This window comes from Ictidomys tridecemlineatus, chromosome 8 (assembly GCF_052094955.1).
Source record: "Ictidomys tridecemlineatus isolate mIctTri1 chromosome 8, mIctTri1.hap1, whole genome shotgun sequence".
NCBI lineage: Eukaryota > Metazoa > Chordata > Mammalia > Rodentia > Sciuridae > Ictidomys > Ictidomys tridecemlineatus.
In genome coordinates, this window is record NC_135484.1 from 32511847 (window position 1) to 32525880 (window position 14034).

General features: G+C 35.8%; 1 protein-coding gene across 42 annotated transcripts in view; it reads left to right on the top strand.

Annotated features, from left to right (window-relative positions):
* Epb41l2 (erythrocyte membrane protein band 4.1 like 2) overlaps positions 1–14034 on the top strand; it is a 189233-nt gene that overhangs the window by 111823 nt on the left and 63376 nt on the right. For all 42 annotated transcript variants that reach the window (XM_040283283.2, XM_078019143.1, XM_078019147.1 and 39 more), the window contains 3 exons: positions 5640–5682; positions 9820–9895; positions 13156–13374. In XM_040283283.2, the coding sequence (XP_040139217.2) occupies positions 5640–5682; positions 9820–9895; positions 13156–13374 (338 nt within the window). The remainder of the gene's footprint in view (positions 1–5639; positions 5683–9819; positions 9896–13155; positions 13375–14034) is intronic.

A 14034-nucleotide genomic window follows, 5' to 3' on the forward strand; every position in this document is an offset into this window, starting at 1 on the left:
TTTGGTAGGAGAGGAAGATTGGGCTCAACTCCAAATAAAAGGAGAAGTAGGAATTTATAGTGTATGTTGGGATGTTTAGTGAATAATTTTCTGTTATTATTAAAAGGAAATACCAGAGAATTGACAATTACAGGGATCCTTGCCAAATACTCTAACAGGTTTTTGATGACTGCATGCCAGGTAATTTGGCAATGCCTGGGGTGTGGGGGTGGATGAAGAACCCCATAATATATCAAGGGTGGGGATTATGGCTAAACCAATTTATCAGCAGGGATTATTGCTGAAATTGGATGATTCATAGATGGCAGAAGTCAAAACATGGAGGCCTAGTTGGGCAGAGATTTCAAGGAGTCTAATTTTATTTGAGGAGAGACTCTTTGTTAGAACTACAAGATGGATTTTGTGAATATTTTTTGAGTTGTCACCCAGGTCTAGTATGTCAAGGACTTGCTAAGTAAGGGCAGTTGCAAGCTCAGATGCTGATAGGATGCTGCTTGTTGATACCGATAGCTACTTATTTTTGTCAACTGTAAGGGGCGAGCTAGAGGAATAAAGAGACTGTGGATCTTTGCATTCTCTGGTGTAACTGCTTAGTGAGATCGGAAGGAGTTCAAAGAAACACTTAAAGTTTGCAATCTGTGCCCTGCTAGAGCTTTCTTCAGAAAGCTGTCAGCAATTACACTGATTTCTCTGTGAAGGCTTAGTGTCTATCTAGAAGATTAAAAATGTCTCTACAGTCGACTTTCATGAAAAGAAAGGAATTTTTATATGCACAGAAATTTAGGACTATACTATGCAAAGGGTAGTTCAAGGACCAGCAAGTGGTTTTGGCACTACCTAGGAGCTTGTTAGAAATGAAGAGTGGTAGGCCTTCAACTTACATCTGCTGAATTAGAACTTAGAGTTTGACTAGATTTTCAGATGATTCTTACTTATATACCTTTGAATGTGAGAAGCATTGATCTGGGGATAAAATATTCTTTTAAGGTAGCAAAGAGTTATAGGAGTTTGAAAGATCACAAATACCAAGAGAGTTGGGGGTCTTAATACCCCCATATTGTTTGGAATCCCAGAAGTGATACAAATATTTATGGCCATTCCTGTTCTGTATGGAAATTTGGACCATAATTCTTTGAGGTTCTTTCCATCAATGGCATCCTCTGAATCATGTTATGATTCATAATCAAGCTTTTATTTTTTATAGATGTTTCTGTCATTAGAAGATAATTGAAAATCATGTTGAATACCTTTTCTGAGGACAGATTGAAAATGTAGTAGGGAAAAGTCTGAAGACTTGGTTAACTAAGACTGTTTCATCCTCAAATATGTATAGGATTAAGAGTTGGGCTAAGGAGTTTTTCTAGTCAACCAATAGAAGGACTTTAGAGTAAAAGCACATATATGCACAGCCACTCATTATGCTTTCAGGTTAAACATTTTTATAACCTTTGAAGGCAGGTATTTTAAAATTGTTTTTTTTTTTTTTTGTCATGGATTCCTTTGATCTGGTAAATTCTGTAGGGCTGCTTCTCAGAATAGTGTTTTAAATGTGTAATTATAATAAAGTACACAGGACTACAAAGAAAGTAGTAAATATTTCTCAAAATATTAGTAAGAAATTTAGAATAAAGTAATAGTACATGTTTTAATTAATATTAATTCATCATTACCCAGTTATCTTCCATGATTTCAAAATATTTGTTAGCATAAATGATATTTTGAGATCTGTAGCTACTATAATATGATATAGAAAAAATTTGTTTTTATGGGTGATAAAGTCATCCTGATGATGTTAACCACATTTTTTTGTAGTATATTCATAATAGGTGATAATGTTAAATTTCAGATAGAAGTTAGTAAGAATAAAGATGTAACTCCTCACCGTACCAGGGTGAGTTCATTACCTCCTGATTTCATGTTCTAAGGGGATTTTAATAATACTAATATTCTAGGACTGGGTTTTTAGTTCGTTTATTTGGAAACCTGTTAGAGGATTCCTTGAAACTGTTATTAATTTCTTATTTTACTTGATGTTTATTCAGAAGATAAATATTTCTTGGGTTTATATGTTGGGTTTGGGGTAGGAAAGATAAGGGAAGGTGAGGAGAAGGCCACCAAATTGAGTGAGATGTTCCTGCCTTTAAGTAGTTGAGGAAAATATAATTTTATTAAACCAAGATGAATTTTATTGAAATATGCCTGGGTTTCAGCTCTTCTGAGTTTTGCCATATTGTACCTGAAAGTAGGAAGAACTAAGAAAATGCTAATTTTGCTTTAACACATGTCTCCTGGAGCTATCACTAAAATAGAGATGCTCAGACTTCTTCCATGGGGAGTGTTTTAGGATGTTCTATGTAGGCTATGGGTGAGTCTATCTTTTGACACATTTGCCAGATAGGTCCTCATCATCAGGCAAAATCTAGAAAACTTAGCTAGATGATTCTATAACATGTATATAGAAGCACTTAGACTAGTGAAAGGGGATATATACCAAAAGGTGATAAACTAATTTAGCTTTATTATTGCCAAAAGCTCCCAAGCAAACAAAACAGCAACAAAGGTCCTGATCTAGTTAGTAAAGACACTTAGGTAAAGCCTTTTAAAAGGCATGCATGTTTAATCTTCAGGAGGCATTTGAATGAATTATTGGTTGAAAAGAGCTACCCCCTATCAGCTAGATGTTGTAATCCCCATTTTGCATTTGAGGAAATTGAGACTTAGAGAAATGAAGGAATGTGCCCAAGTCACATTCTGTAGAAAAACCTTTGGTCGGGCATGGTGGTGCATGACTATAATCCCAGTGACTCAGGAGGCTAAGGAAGGAGGATTCCAAGTTCAAAGCCAGCTTCAGCAACTTACCAAGGCTGTAAGCAACTTAGCTTAGACACAGGTCTCAAAATAAAACAGACTGGGGATGTGACTCAGTGGTAGAGCACCCTTGGGTTCAATCCCCAGTATCCTCAAAAAAGGACAGAATTTGACTCTGTCTTTCTGAGTCCAAGGTCTCTATTTATGGCTGTAGTAGCCATATTTTTAAATCTAAAACACGGTGATGATGCACCATGATGTGTCATGGGATGGAGGAGTGTGTATATAAACATGCATGGCTCCCTATCATTTATCTCATTCTCCAATGTCATTGTTCATCTATTTGTGTCTGCTGCTTGGCCCACCCAGTCTTCTCAAGTGTTAAACCTGGAACATTTATTTTATTTGTGGAAAAAAAACTTTGTTTATTTGTTTGCTTATGTATATTTATTTGCAATGGGTAATCCAGATAAAACAAATATGTATTTTTTAATAATATTATAATGTTAGTTTTATTTGTGAATTTATGATGCAGGCAGAAAATTTATACACCAAACATGATGTAAATACTTTAACAATTCAAATAAAAATACATTAATAACCTAATGTAAGTTATGATCATTTAAGATGACCACAGCATGGAGAAGAAGGAGGCAGCAACGTGCAGATAGCAGGCAGCAGGTATTCATTTAGTACTTACTGGTTGCCTAAAACTGCCAATCACCCTGGAGGGTGCCTAATAATATGGTTAGTCTTTCCCAGCTTTTACAAAGGTGTAGTCCTGGGGAGAGGGAAGACCTCCTTACTCCTTGGGAGGAATGGGGCTTGCAGTATGGAAGCTAATGTAGTTAGGAAAAGGAAAACCAGGGAGGTTAATGGAAGGAGTCACTTCTGCTGTGCTTGGTTACATAGGGTAAACAGGCTCACCTTATACTTTGAGGTCCAAAATAGGAAAAGAAGCCAAACCAGCCTTTACTATATCATGGCTTTACTATATTATGGGAAGTGGTCTGAGGATAAGTGTCTAAATTTGGCTAGTGGACTTGTCACTCATGTTTTAGGGTTCTACTGATTTTTATCATGTTCTGCAGTAACTGTCAGGTATTTGTACAAGGGGTTGGTGCTTTAGGTGAGAGTCAGATGGCTGAGGCACAGGGTTAGTTCTTGGAGGTCCAAAATGCTATGTTGCCTTTGCTGTCTTCTGTGGGACACAGAAATGTTTTGTTCTGTCACACGCATCTCTATATCAACTCACATTTAATGAGACTAGAGATATGGGAGGATCTGTCTTCAAGACCAGAAGTTTTCTTTCTGCTTTTCTCCTCATCTTTGTTAATGGTCTGAGGAATTTATTTTTTCTTTTCAATTTGGCACCAGTCGTTTCTGCTTCAGTTTTTCTTGGTATGATTGTTGCTTTCTTGCATAAAAGTGCCACACAATTGACCCTCCCACACCTCTCCCTCAGACTCAGTCCAGTCTGGGCTAGAAGCTGAATGATGTGTTTTTCTCATTTTGGGGCACTCATCATAGCTGGCATTTGTAAGCCAGCTGTTGTGTGAGACAGCAGCTGCAGGGCATGGAAGCTGAGTGCCAGGCTCTTTTCTTGGGAGAATTAGAGCTACTCCCTAACATGGCACTGGAGGTACCATTAGAGGGTCCACTGGCCCTTCCTATCAATAGTCCATGCAGCTGGGACACCAATAATATGAAACTAGACCATGCTGTAGTGGCTCTTTATTGAGAGATTTGAATATCACCAGTGTTAGAGCAGAGCCATGTACACCTTGGGTCCTTGCTGCCTGGAGTGCTGGCCATGAACAGTGCAGTAAAATCTGAGGGGGTTTACACAGCTCTGCTTTTAAAATATACTACTGTAATTATTTTTAACAGTGAAAGGTCATGTTCTGTTGTACCATTTCAAAATATTTCTAAGACAGTAGTTTTTTATTTCCTAAGTCATAATAAGCATTTTGTTTGCCTTATATATCTGAATAAAATTTTGTTTAAGCATAGATGTGAAATGTAATTTATTGTATCTGAAAAATGTACTTTGTATATTAGTAAGGTAAATGAACTTCAATAATGACTTCAGAATAGGGTTCTGAATTTTAAAATATATCTTTAAAAATTTTTGCAAGGATCTTTTGCTTACAGCTTTGAAACATTTCATGTCCAAGAGGTTTGAACCTGGTGGTTCAAATTTAATCTTTTTTACTTTATGGTGTTGTAGTGGTTTTCTGTCCTTTTCTGTCAACTTTCTCAAAGAGCAGAAGTGAGGGACAAATGAAAGTGAGTTCCTTATTATTTTAATTTCCAACTTTGAATAAAGTTTAAAAGAAGAAAGGATGTTATATGAGGGCCAGGAAGGAAAATATTGTTTCTAATCTGGTGATATTTCTCATTAGCATGGTACAGTTGCAGGGGAGATGAGCCTAAAGGAGGCCCTGGTTTTAGAAGTTGAGGTGATTGTGTCCACATGGGCTATTTGCTGTTAGTTCTGTAAAGTTTACATGTACATAAATTATTTCTCATTATTTGAATAAATGTTTGCAGATCTAAGAGTGTGAGACTCCTGGAATTCACTTTAAAAGTATTTAAAGATTATGTTTCTAACACACACACACACACACACACACACACACACACACACACACACACACACTTAAAACCAAATCAGTAGTTAGCCCAAGGGAATGCTCGTAGGTGAAACCTGCTTTGAATTAAAATATTTTAAGATGTTTTTGTACTTAAGTTGTGAATTGTAAACTATTCCATTTTGATTTCTGGGAAATTTCTTATGCATAATTAATCCTTTTTCCTCCCTTCTGCAGAACTGGCTAGATCCTGCAAAAGAAATAAAGAGACAACTTCGAAGTGAGTATTTAAATAATCATACTTTGAATTTATTAAGTTAAATCTTTCTATTTATCTATTTCCATCTTTAATAAAATTTATAGGGATTCAGATTGGAATAATAAGACAGAATAGAATGTTGAGTTCTATTTTATACCATCTCAGAAGGCAATGTTAATGATATATTTGTAGAATTGGGACTGTTTATTTTGTCTTTGGTGTAGAACTCCTACCTTGCAGGAGGTTACAGATGAACATTCTTGCACATACCATTTCAGTGTTTACCAGTATAAGGCAACATCTCACCCTTTATTTCTGGGAAAGAATGAGAGGCTCTTTTTCTGCAAATTTCACTTTGGGAAGGTTTACTGTAGATAGACCTGATACTATTGCCTTGACCATTGCATTTTGGAAGTGTGTGGTTTAATGGTAAGCATATCGGAAGCCCAGAGGCATACAGGCACATATTCCTAGGTGCACTGGAGTGAGGATTTCAGGGGTGAAAGTCAGTCAGGACCATCTTTTCAGTTCTCTAAGTCATTGCCTCTTGCTTGCTCCCTCCATTCCACAGCCCAAGGCACTTAAGTGCTCTTTTGGTCTGGGTTTGTGGTTAGGCCTGCTTGTTCCTGTCTTCCCACTGCCCCTTTTTTCTCACTGTAGAATCCCCAGATGACTTCCAGTGCCCACTCTAACTAGCCTCAGCTCCCTTGAGGCTGTGCTCTGAAAATTGCTTTGCTTATGATAGCTGTGCCAAGAAATATTAGCACTACAGAGAAATCTCTGATAGGGCATTTGGATACTTGGTTTACTTCAGGGTCTGTGAATGATTGAGCAGAGAAGGCAAGGAATTGTGAGTAGCTAGAATGTTTTAGATTGGAGAACAAAATATGAAGAGTGGTGAATGCCTTATAGCCCTTCTAAGACTTTGGGCCCCAGAGCTCCAGGGAGAAGCTGTTTTCTTGAAAACTAACTGCAAAGTGCCCTGCACTATTGATTATACATCCCTACTTATTTATTATTTCTAATGTCAAAACCCAGGAACAAATCTATGCTTCCTGTCTTGCCCTTTCCATCTACCTCTGTCTCCATATTTATTGTCTTTCTCACTCCTAATTGTTAGTCTTCTTATCATTTCTTTCTGTATTTTTTTTTACATTTGAACCTTATTGCCCTCATTTTGTCTCCCTTTTTTAGACAGATATATTTATATCCTTTATTTTTCATTAAAAAAAATGTCTTTGGTTAGAGTTCCTGACTTGCCAATATTGAGGTGTGCCCTAGAATGTGGGACTTCTGATGCTAAAAATGGAACAGTCCTAGGCTCTCTGGCATGGTTGGCCACTCTGTCTTTTGACTACTGTTCCTGGCTTTTTTACATTCATTTCCTCTCTCCCTTTCTCTTTTTTTAATGTATTATCTTTATGTTTTTCCCATTTGTGTTTGTTTCATGATGGAAAGGAGGGGAAGAATAAATTAGATAAATTACACTGATGTCATGGAAGAAACTGTACTGCAGTTGTTTCATGCTCTGTAAAGTTCAGAGTTCAGAAGATATAGATGCTTGGTTCTTCCACTTTCTTTGAAACCCGACCTGTCAGGTGACCCAGACAGAAAAAGGACAATCTTTGAAATAAGATTGATGTTCCATTGAGTTGATGCCTATTTTGAGTCTGATTTGATTATATGTGTATCACTATTTTAGAGTCATAGATATTACCTGTTGGTAATCTTTTGAAAGAAAACTTTCAAAAAGTTTCAAAATTTTTGAAAGAAACTTTCCAGAAAAAGTCTTTGGAAAACTTTAGAGTGTAAGACTTGTCCTGATTATGAATCATATTCCTATGTTTGATTATTTATTGACCTCTTTCTTCCTGTGTTAAGATGGGCGAAAGAACTCTTCTTTCAACTTGTTCTATTACTCCAGTCTCTATGATGATTTTATTGTTCCTTTACAGTTAACAGGCTGTTTGAAAAGATAAATATTAATCTTTGGGTTACTTTTGACAACCAAAAAACTTATTGATTCTCATTCAAATTTTACCTTTAAAAAAATCTTTATTTTCTCCATGGGTGTGGCCGCGGCTAGGGAGGCTTGGGCAGGAAAATTGAAAGTTCAGAGCCAACCTCAGCAAAATTGAGGTGCTAATAAGCAACTCACCAAAACCCTGTCTCTAAATAAAATACAAAATAGGGCTGGGATGTAGCTCAGTGGTCAAATATCCCTGAGTTTAATCTCTGGCTATCCCCTCAAAACAAAAGCAAAAACAAACAAACTTTATTTTCTCAAATGTATACAAAGAAGCCTATATATGTAAGGCCTATAGGTGACTAATATATAAATAATCCATAATTAGCTGAACTGTCTATGTGTAGCCAGTAAAACCAGAGTAATTCATAGTTGAATTCAAATTTAACTTAATTTATTATTGGTGATTTTCAGGTTTTCTTAAAATATAATTATATGAGGATATATATATATATATATGTTAATTGAAGTGATTTGACCATTCCACAATGTATATACATTTCAAATATATTGTACACCATAGAAATGTACAATTTTTTCAATTAAAATAAATTGAGTATTCATGGGTTTTGGAAGTATATCCTCAAATATAAGTTTAATAGAAACATGCCTGTAGTCATATCCAGGCAAGCATATGCTAATGTTAATACCCAGAAAACAAATAAACAAGGGACTATTAAGAAAAGATAATCCAGTGATGACTTTGCTTGATTATGGATTAGCAGTCACCTCAGAAAAGTGCACGTGCATAATGTGTGTACTGTGTTTAACACAGTGCTATAGGCATTGGAACATCATGTTTCTTCATATTTATGAAGATTCTATATTAATTTACCATGTTTTAAATGTGTAAAGCAGAACTGAAATCTGTTTCTGGAGTTCAGCAGGATTGATTTTATTAGTGGAATAACGATATATTGAGCCAAAATCTAACAGAAGTAACATATATATGTAGTAGCCATTGAGTGAGAGAGAAGATAATGTGCTAATGATGACAGAGGACAATAGAATATGTTGAACAAGAGAATGGAATTCAAAAAATTTTTAAGTCCATAAATTAAAGGTCATTTGAGGGCCTCAAATAAATTATACACAGAGAGAAAACTTCCCTGTTTTTGTTGGAAAATGCTATGATCCTGGAGCTGAATTGTACATTCAGGCTAGTGGAATTAATTTGGGTCATTTTAGAAAAATAATATCTGCCTTCTCCCTTTTCCCTTTTATTGCTCCCGATCAAACCAAAACGTGATATAGCAAAAATATAAATTAATGTGTAAATAGCAATGTTTTTACTTTTAGTAACTTTCATGATATAGTTGTTTGGCAAGCATTCTTTTTTTTTTTTTTCTTTCTTCTTTTGATACTAGTGATGGAACCCAGGGGCACTTTACCACTGAACTATATCTCCAGTGCTTTTTATTTTTTATTTGTGAGACAGGATCTCACTGAGTTCTTGAGAGTCTTACCAAATTACTGAGCATAGCCTAGAAGTTGCAATCCTCCTACCTCAGCCTCCCCAGTGGCTGGGATTATAGGCATGTACTGTTGCGCTTGGCAACACACTCATTCTTTATGGCCCAGTGTATGTTATATAAAAGTCTGTGCTTACTCTACAAAAACTGGGAAATAATTTTATTCTCTTAAAGTATTTCACCGTTTACCATGCTTTCCCTTTCTTGGGATCTTTTTGAACACTTCCTTTAAATCTTTAATCATTTCCTGAATAGTTGATGTGATTGCTTCTACTCCTTTCCCCCCAACAATGTAGGGAAACTGACCCCCTCCCCCCTTCTGAGTGGGTGGAGAGTATTTTGCTGCTGAAGATCCTCTGGTTAAAACAGATTTCATCTCAGAACTATTACATGGAGGCTATATTTAATTATTTATGTAATGGATCACCATACACAACATTTGTTGATATACTAATAAACACTTATGAGAAAGTAAACTTTAATAGTGGTTTATTTATATAATTGATTTTTATTTTATTTTTCGTTTCATTTTGGTTTTATAAATGATATTCTTCTAACAAATTCTACAAATTGATTTATACTGAAATGTGTCTGTGCTGTATCATCTTAAATAGTTATCCTCGTATTTGGGTAAATAACCATGGTGTTTAATAATTGCAGATCTTCCTTGGCTGTTTACTTTTAATGTGAAATTTTATCCTCCTGATCCTTCTCAGTTGACTGAAGATATTACCAGGTATTATATTTGCATATTAAAATGAATCTTAGAGCTCTCCTTTATTTCTGTGCTCTGTGGAATCATGGTAGTAATCTCAGGATTGAACATTAAAACAAAGTTTTAGTAAGTTGGGTTTTAGAAATTTTCTTGGAAATGGGTCCTTTCCTAAATAGTTTTGAAATGTTGCCAGTTGCAAAAATCGTATTCACTTCTCTTTAGTTCTCTCTTTTACATAATAAAATACTTTTAAAAATGGTATTGCTGGCAACTTTGTTTGTAATTTAAATATATGTTCTTCCAGTCCACATAATCTTTGAATAGTTTTCTTGACCTCCTCAAAAGCTACCCCACCTTCTAAATGTTAGACCTAATCACCTTTAGACTGCCAGGCCCCAAGTTAGGCAAGCGTCTGATCTCAGCTGTGCCCCTGAGGCCTTCAGTTAGCACAGCAGATTCTATTATATGCTTTTACAAAGACACTGATGTTCAGTATTTTAGATTTTAATACTGAGTAGGTTTTTATTATATGAGCCTGTGTACTTCTCTCTTATTATAAAGATGATATAAGGGTAAATGAATGAAATTATTTTAAAAAGTCAGTTGAACTGGTAGTTTTGTTTGTCCTCCTACCTCCCCTACTTCCCTGCCCCAGATAAAACTAACAGTATGTAAAGGCAATAGCCATTTTCTTTCCATTTCCTTGAAGATTATGTGGACTATAAGAACATATGCTTAAATTGCAAGTAAAGGGTCGTTCAAGAGCAAGAGAACATTTACTGATCCTGAGAGTGGCATCTAAGGACAGTGAATCAGCAAGTGCCTTGACATCTTAGCCCTGCTAGATTGGTAGTAAATGATGAAGTTTCTTAGGTTTGTTAAGAATAGTGTAAAGGGCTGGACACAAGCTGACGCAGGAAGATCACAAGTTCAAAGGCAGCTTTGGCAACTTAGTGAGACCCTGTCTGAAAATAAAAAGTAAAAGAGGACCCGGGATGTGGCTTGGTCATTAAGTGCCCCGATTCAACCCCCCACTATCGCCCCCTGCAGATAGTATAAAGGGATGATTCTTATATATTTTTAAAAAGGTTATTTACATGGCTAAGGAAAATTGTATAGCATTTGTACTATTTAGAAAACAAGAGGGTCTTAGTGAAAGACTGCTTATCTCTCTGGGTTCTGTGCCTTTGATGTTCTCTGCTAGCCTAGTTTTTTATTGTTGAACATCAAGTTGTATAGATGCTTAAAATGTGTAGTATCCATGTGAGGTAGGAATGGTGGAAGTTTCTTTTCTATGTTATAAAAATAACAGGCCTTTTCTTCATTTTTTATTACTTGTTGCTGAATAGGAATGTACCAGTATACCAATTAATTACTATTAATTTAGTTCTGATAAAAGTAGCTTCAGCTAGTAAATAATAAATAGTAGCTTCTGTAACTGCATAGCAAGCTGCTTAAAGCATTAACCTGGATAGGTTGGTGTGTGTAGGGTACAGAAGCTTCACTGCAGGGGAGTGCCTTTGAAGAATGTACATAATGTGACTTTGGGACCCAAACTGTACACTCCTGCGGTAATTTGTTTGAGGGATGATAATCCTTTGGTGATTGTAACTTCATTACTTTGGGTTTACATATAAATTGGGTTTAAACATTTCTCCCTGTCTGGTGGGAGGAATAATAGAATCTTCTGTGCTAGCTCTTGCTGATTTTTATTTGAAGTTTTTAGGACTTTAAAAACAGAGGAAAGGACCAGTGTGAAAAGTAGTGACAATAATATAAAAAGAAGCAGCAGGATGAAATCTTTGTGTTAAGGTCTTGAAGTACCACAAAATATGTAGAACAAGCTCTGTGTATTACTGATTAAGAATTTGAGGGTAACCTGGTATCATAGTTTAAGATTTAGTTTTCTAAAGTAGGTGCATTTGTGATCATATTTTCTATAGGTCAAGGAAACATAATCATCCTTAAAAAGAGAACTTAACACAATGAATAAAAATACTCAGACTGCAGGACTAATGAGAAGACTTTTATTTTCAGGAAATTATTGAGTACTTGATTTGCTAACTGTGGGACCACAATGATGATCTATCCCTGCCCAGTGGTAGATTTGGGTGGCAATTCAGGTGTAACTGAACTGGAACTGTGTGGTGTGGGATGCGGTCTCTGACTCATGAACAGTTACCTGCCCAGAAGTCACCACTCCTGAACCTGTCAGGTAGAACTTAGGAAGAGTATTGGACTCTAAAACCTGGCCAGGCAAACATGATCACAGAAAAAAGGTAGCCAGTAGCTAGGAATGATAGTCTCTTTTAAAAAAAAAAATCTTCAAGAATGAGGGCCCTGCCATCTATTTCAGAGGGCTCAATGGTGAGGTGACCTTAGCAAGTGGTGAAATTTGAGAGGAGAAATCCAGTTTTATGATCTCACCAAAAGGAATTGATAGCGGGGCTGAAAAGAAGAAAGATCCCCATAAAATAGGTATCACATGTTTTTTCATGTTAATTTAGTGGAAAGCAAAGATTCTGTTATAATTGTGTAGTAAGCCACTTGAAGCATTAGAATTGCTCTTGTTATTATAACTATTAGTTATTGATTCAGGTACCATGCCAAGTATTTTATTTATAGTATTTAATTTTTACCCTCACTTTCAAAGGAAGGTAGAGTTTGTCCCATTTTATAAGCAGCAGATTAGCTCAAGGTCACATGAAGTCAGCTATCTGACTTACTGGGCTAGCTGCTTCTTTAAATGAGTGGTCAAGTAAGGGCTTCAAACTAGATTTAATTATAATTGATATTAAAGGCATCTCAGGAAAAAAGGAATATGAGATATTAATAGGAAATGGATAGAGATGGTCAAGGGTGGGCGAAATTAGCTTTTCTTGCAAATACTAGACTACAGTGATTTTTTTTTTTTGATATTGCATTAATCTTTACAACTTTTAGGAAGTGTGCTCATTTTTATTACAGTTTTAAATCCAAGGAGACAGTTGAAGTGATTGAATTTTTAACTTTATTTGTAGTAGTTATTGTAAACTTACCAGAATTTACCAGAACAGCTGTTCAGAATTTTTCTTCTCTTAGACTTCTATAAATAAGTTATAAATTTAGAAGTTCGAAGAGCAAGGTGAGACTTTTTATCAGAGAAGACTATTTGTGTTGTGGATATGAATATAATGTATATAGTATATATTTATTTTCAAAGAAATAGTAGAATTTAAGGAATTATGAGTGCTTCAGGGTTAACTAGTTATTCTTCTGTGACCCTTTGCTCTTCTTCACAGATACTTTTTGTGCCTTCAGCTTCGAAAAGACATTGCCTCTGGCCGCCTGCCCTGCTCATTTGTGACTCATGCCCTCCTGGGCTCCTACACATTACAGGCTGAGCTTGGAGACTATGACCCAGAAGAGCACAGCAGTATTGACCTCAGTGACTTCCAGTTTGCCCCTACACAGACTAAGGAACTGGAAGAGAAGGTGGCAGAGCTGCATAAAACTCACAGGTCTGTAGTTGATCTCCTTGCTAGAGAGAGATTGGCCATGGTAGATTTACATTGTTTGTCTTTGTAACCCTGGCTGGTTATTTGAGCATGGTTTCTGAGATTATCCAGTTTTTCCTTTTGGAGTGTCACCTAGACCCATCAAGACAACCTGTAACCCTTGAGATATTCTTTCAGTGTTTTTATGACTATATAATATGAGAGTTGTGTGCATGAAACTAAATTGCCTTCATTTTTGGTAAAAATGTACTTTTCCATGTGACATTTTCTTGTCTCTTTCCCCAGTTTTATCCCTTAGCATATGTACAGGAAGCAAATATACCCACATATTGTTGGCATTTACATTTCTTCCCTTTCAATTATTTTTATTACTGTATTTGATAAGAAAGCCTGGGGAATAATGAGTCCTTGGGGTTTGAGTAAAAGTGTGGGTGATGATGGATGTAGGAATAGTTACTGAAGGTGTACCATGATTCCATGATCCACAGATGTCGCCCTTTAAGTAAGGATTACTTAATAGCATATACATTTGGAGTAAGAATATATGTGTGCAAAAAGACTGTGGCTATTTACACTAGTTTTTATAACTCTAGCTACAAAATTATAAATTGTTTTTTGTTGTAAAACTAGTTTTAAAATTGTGAGTGAAATAATTTGAAAGGA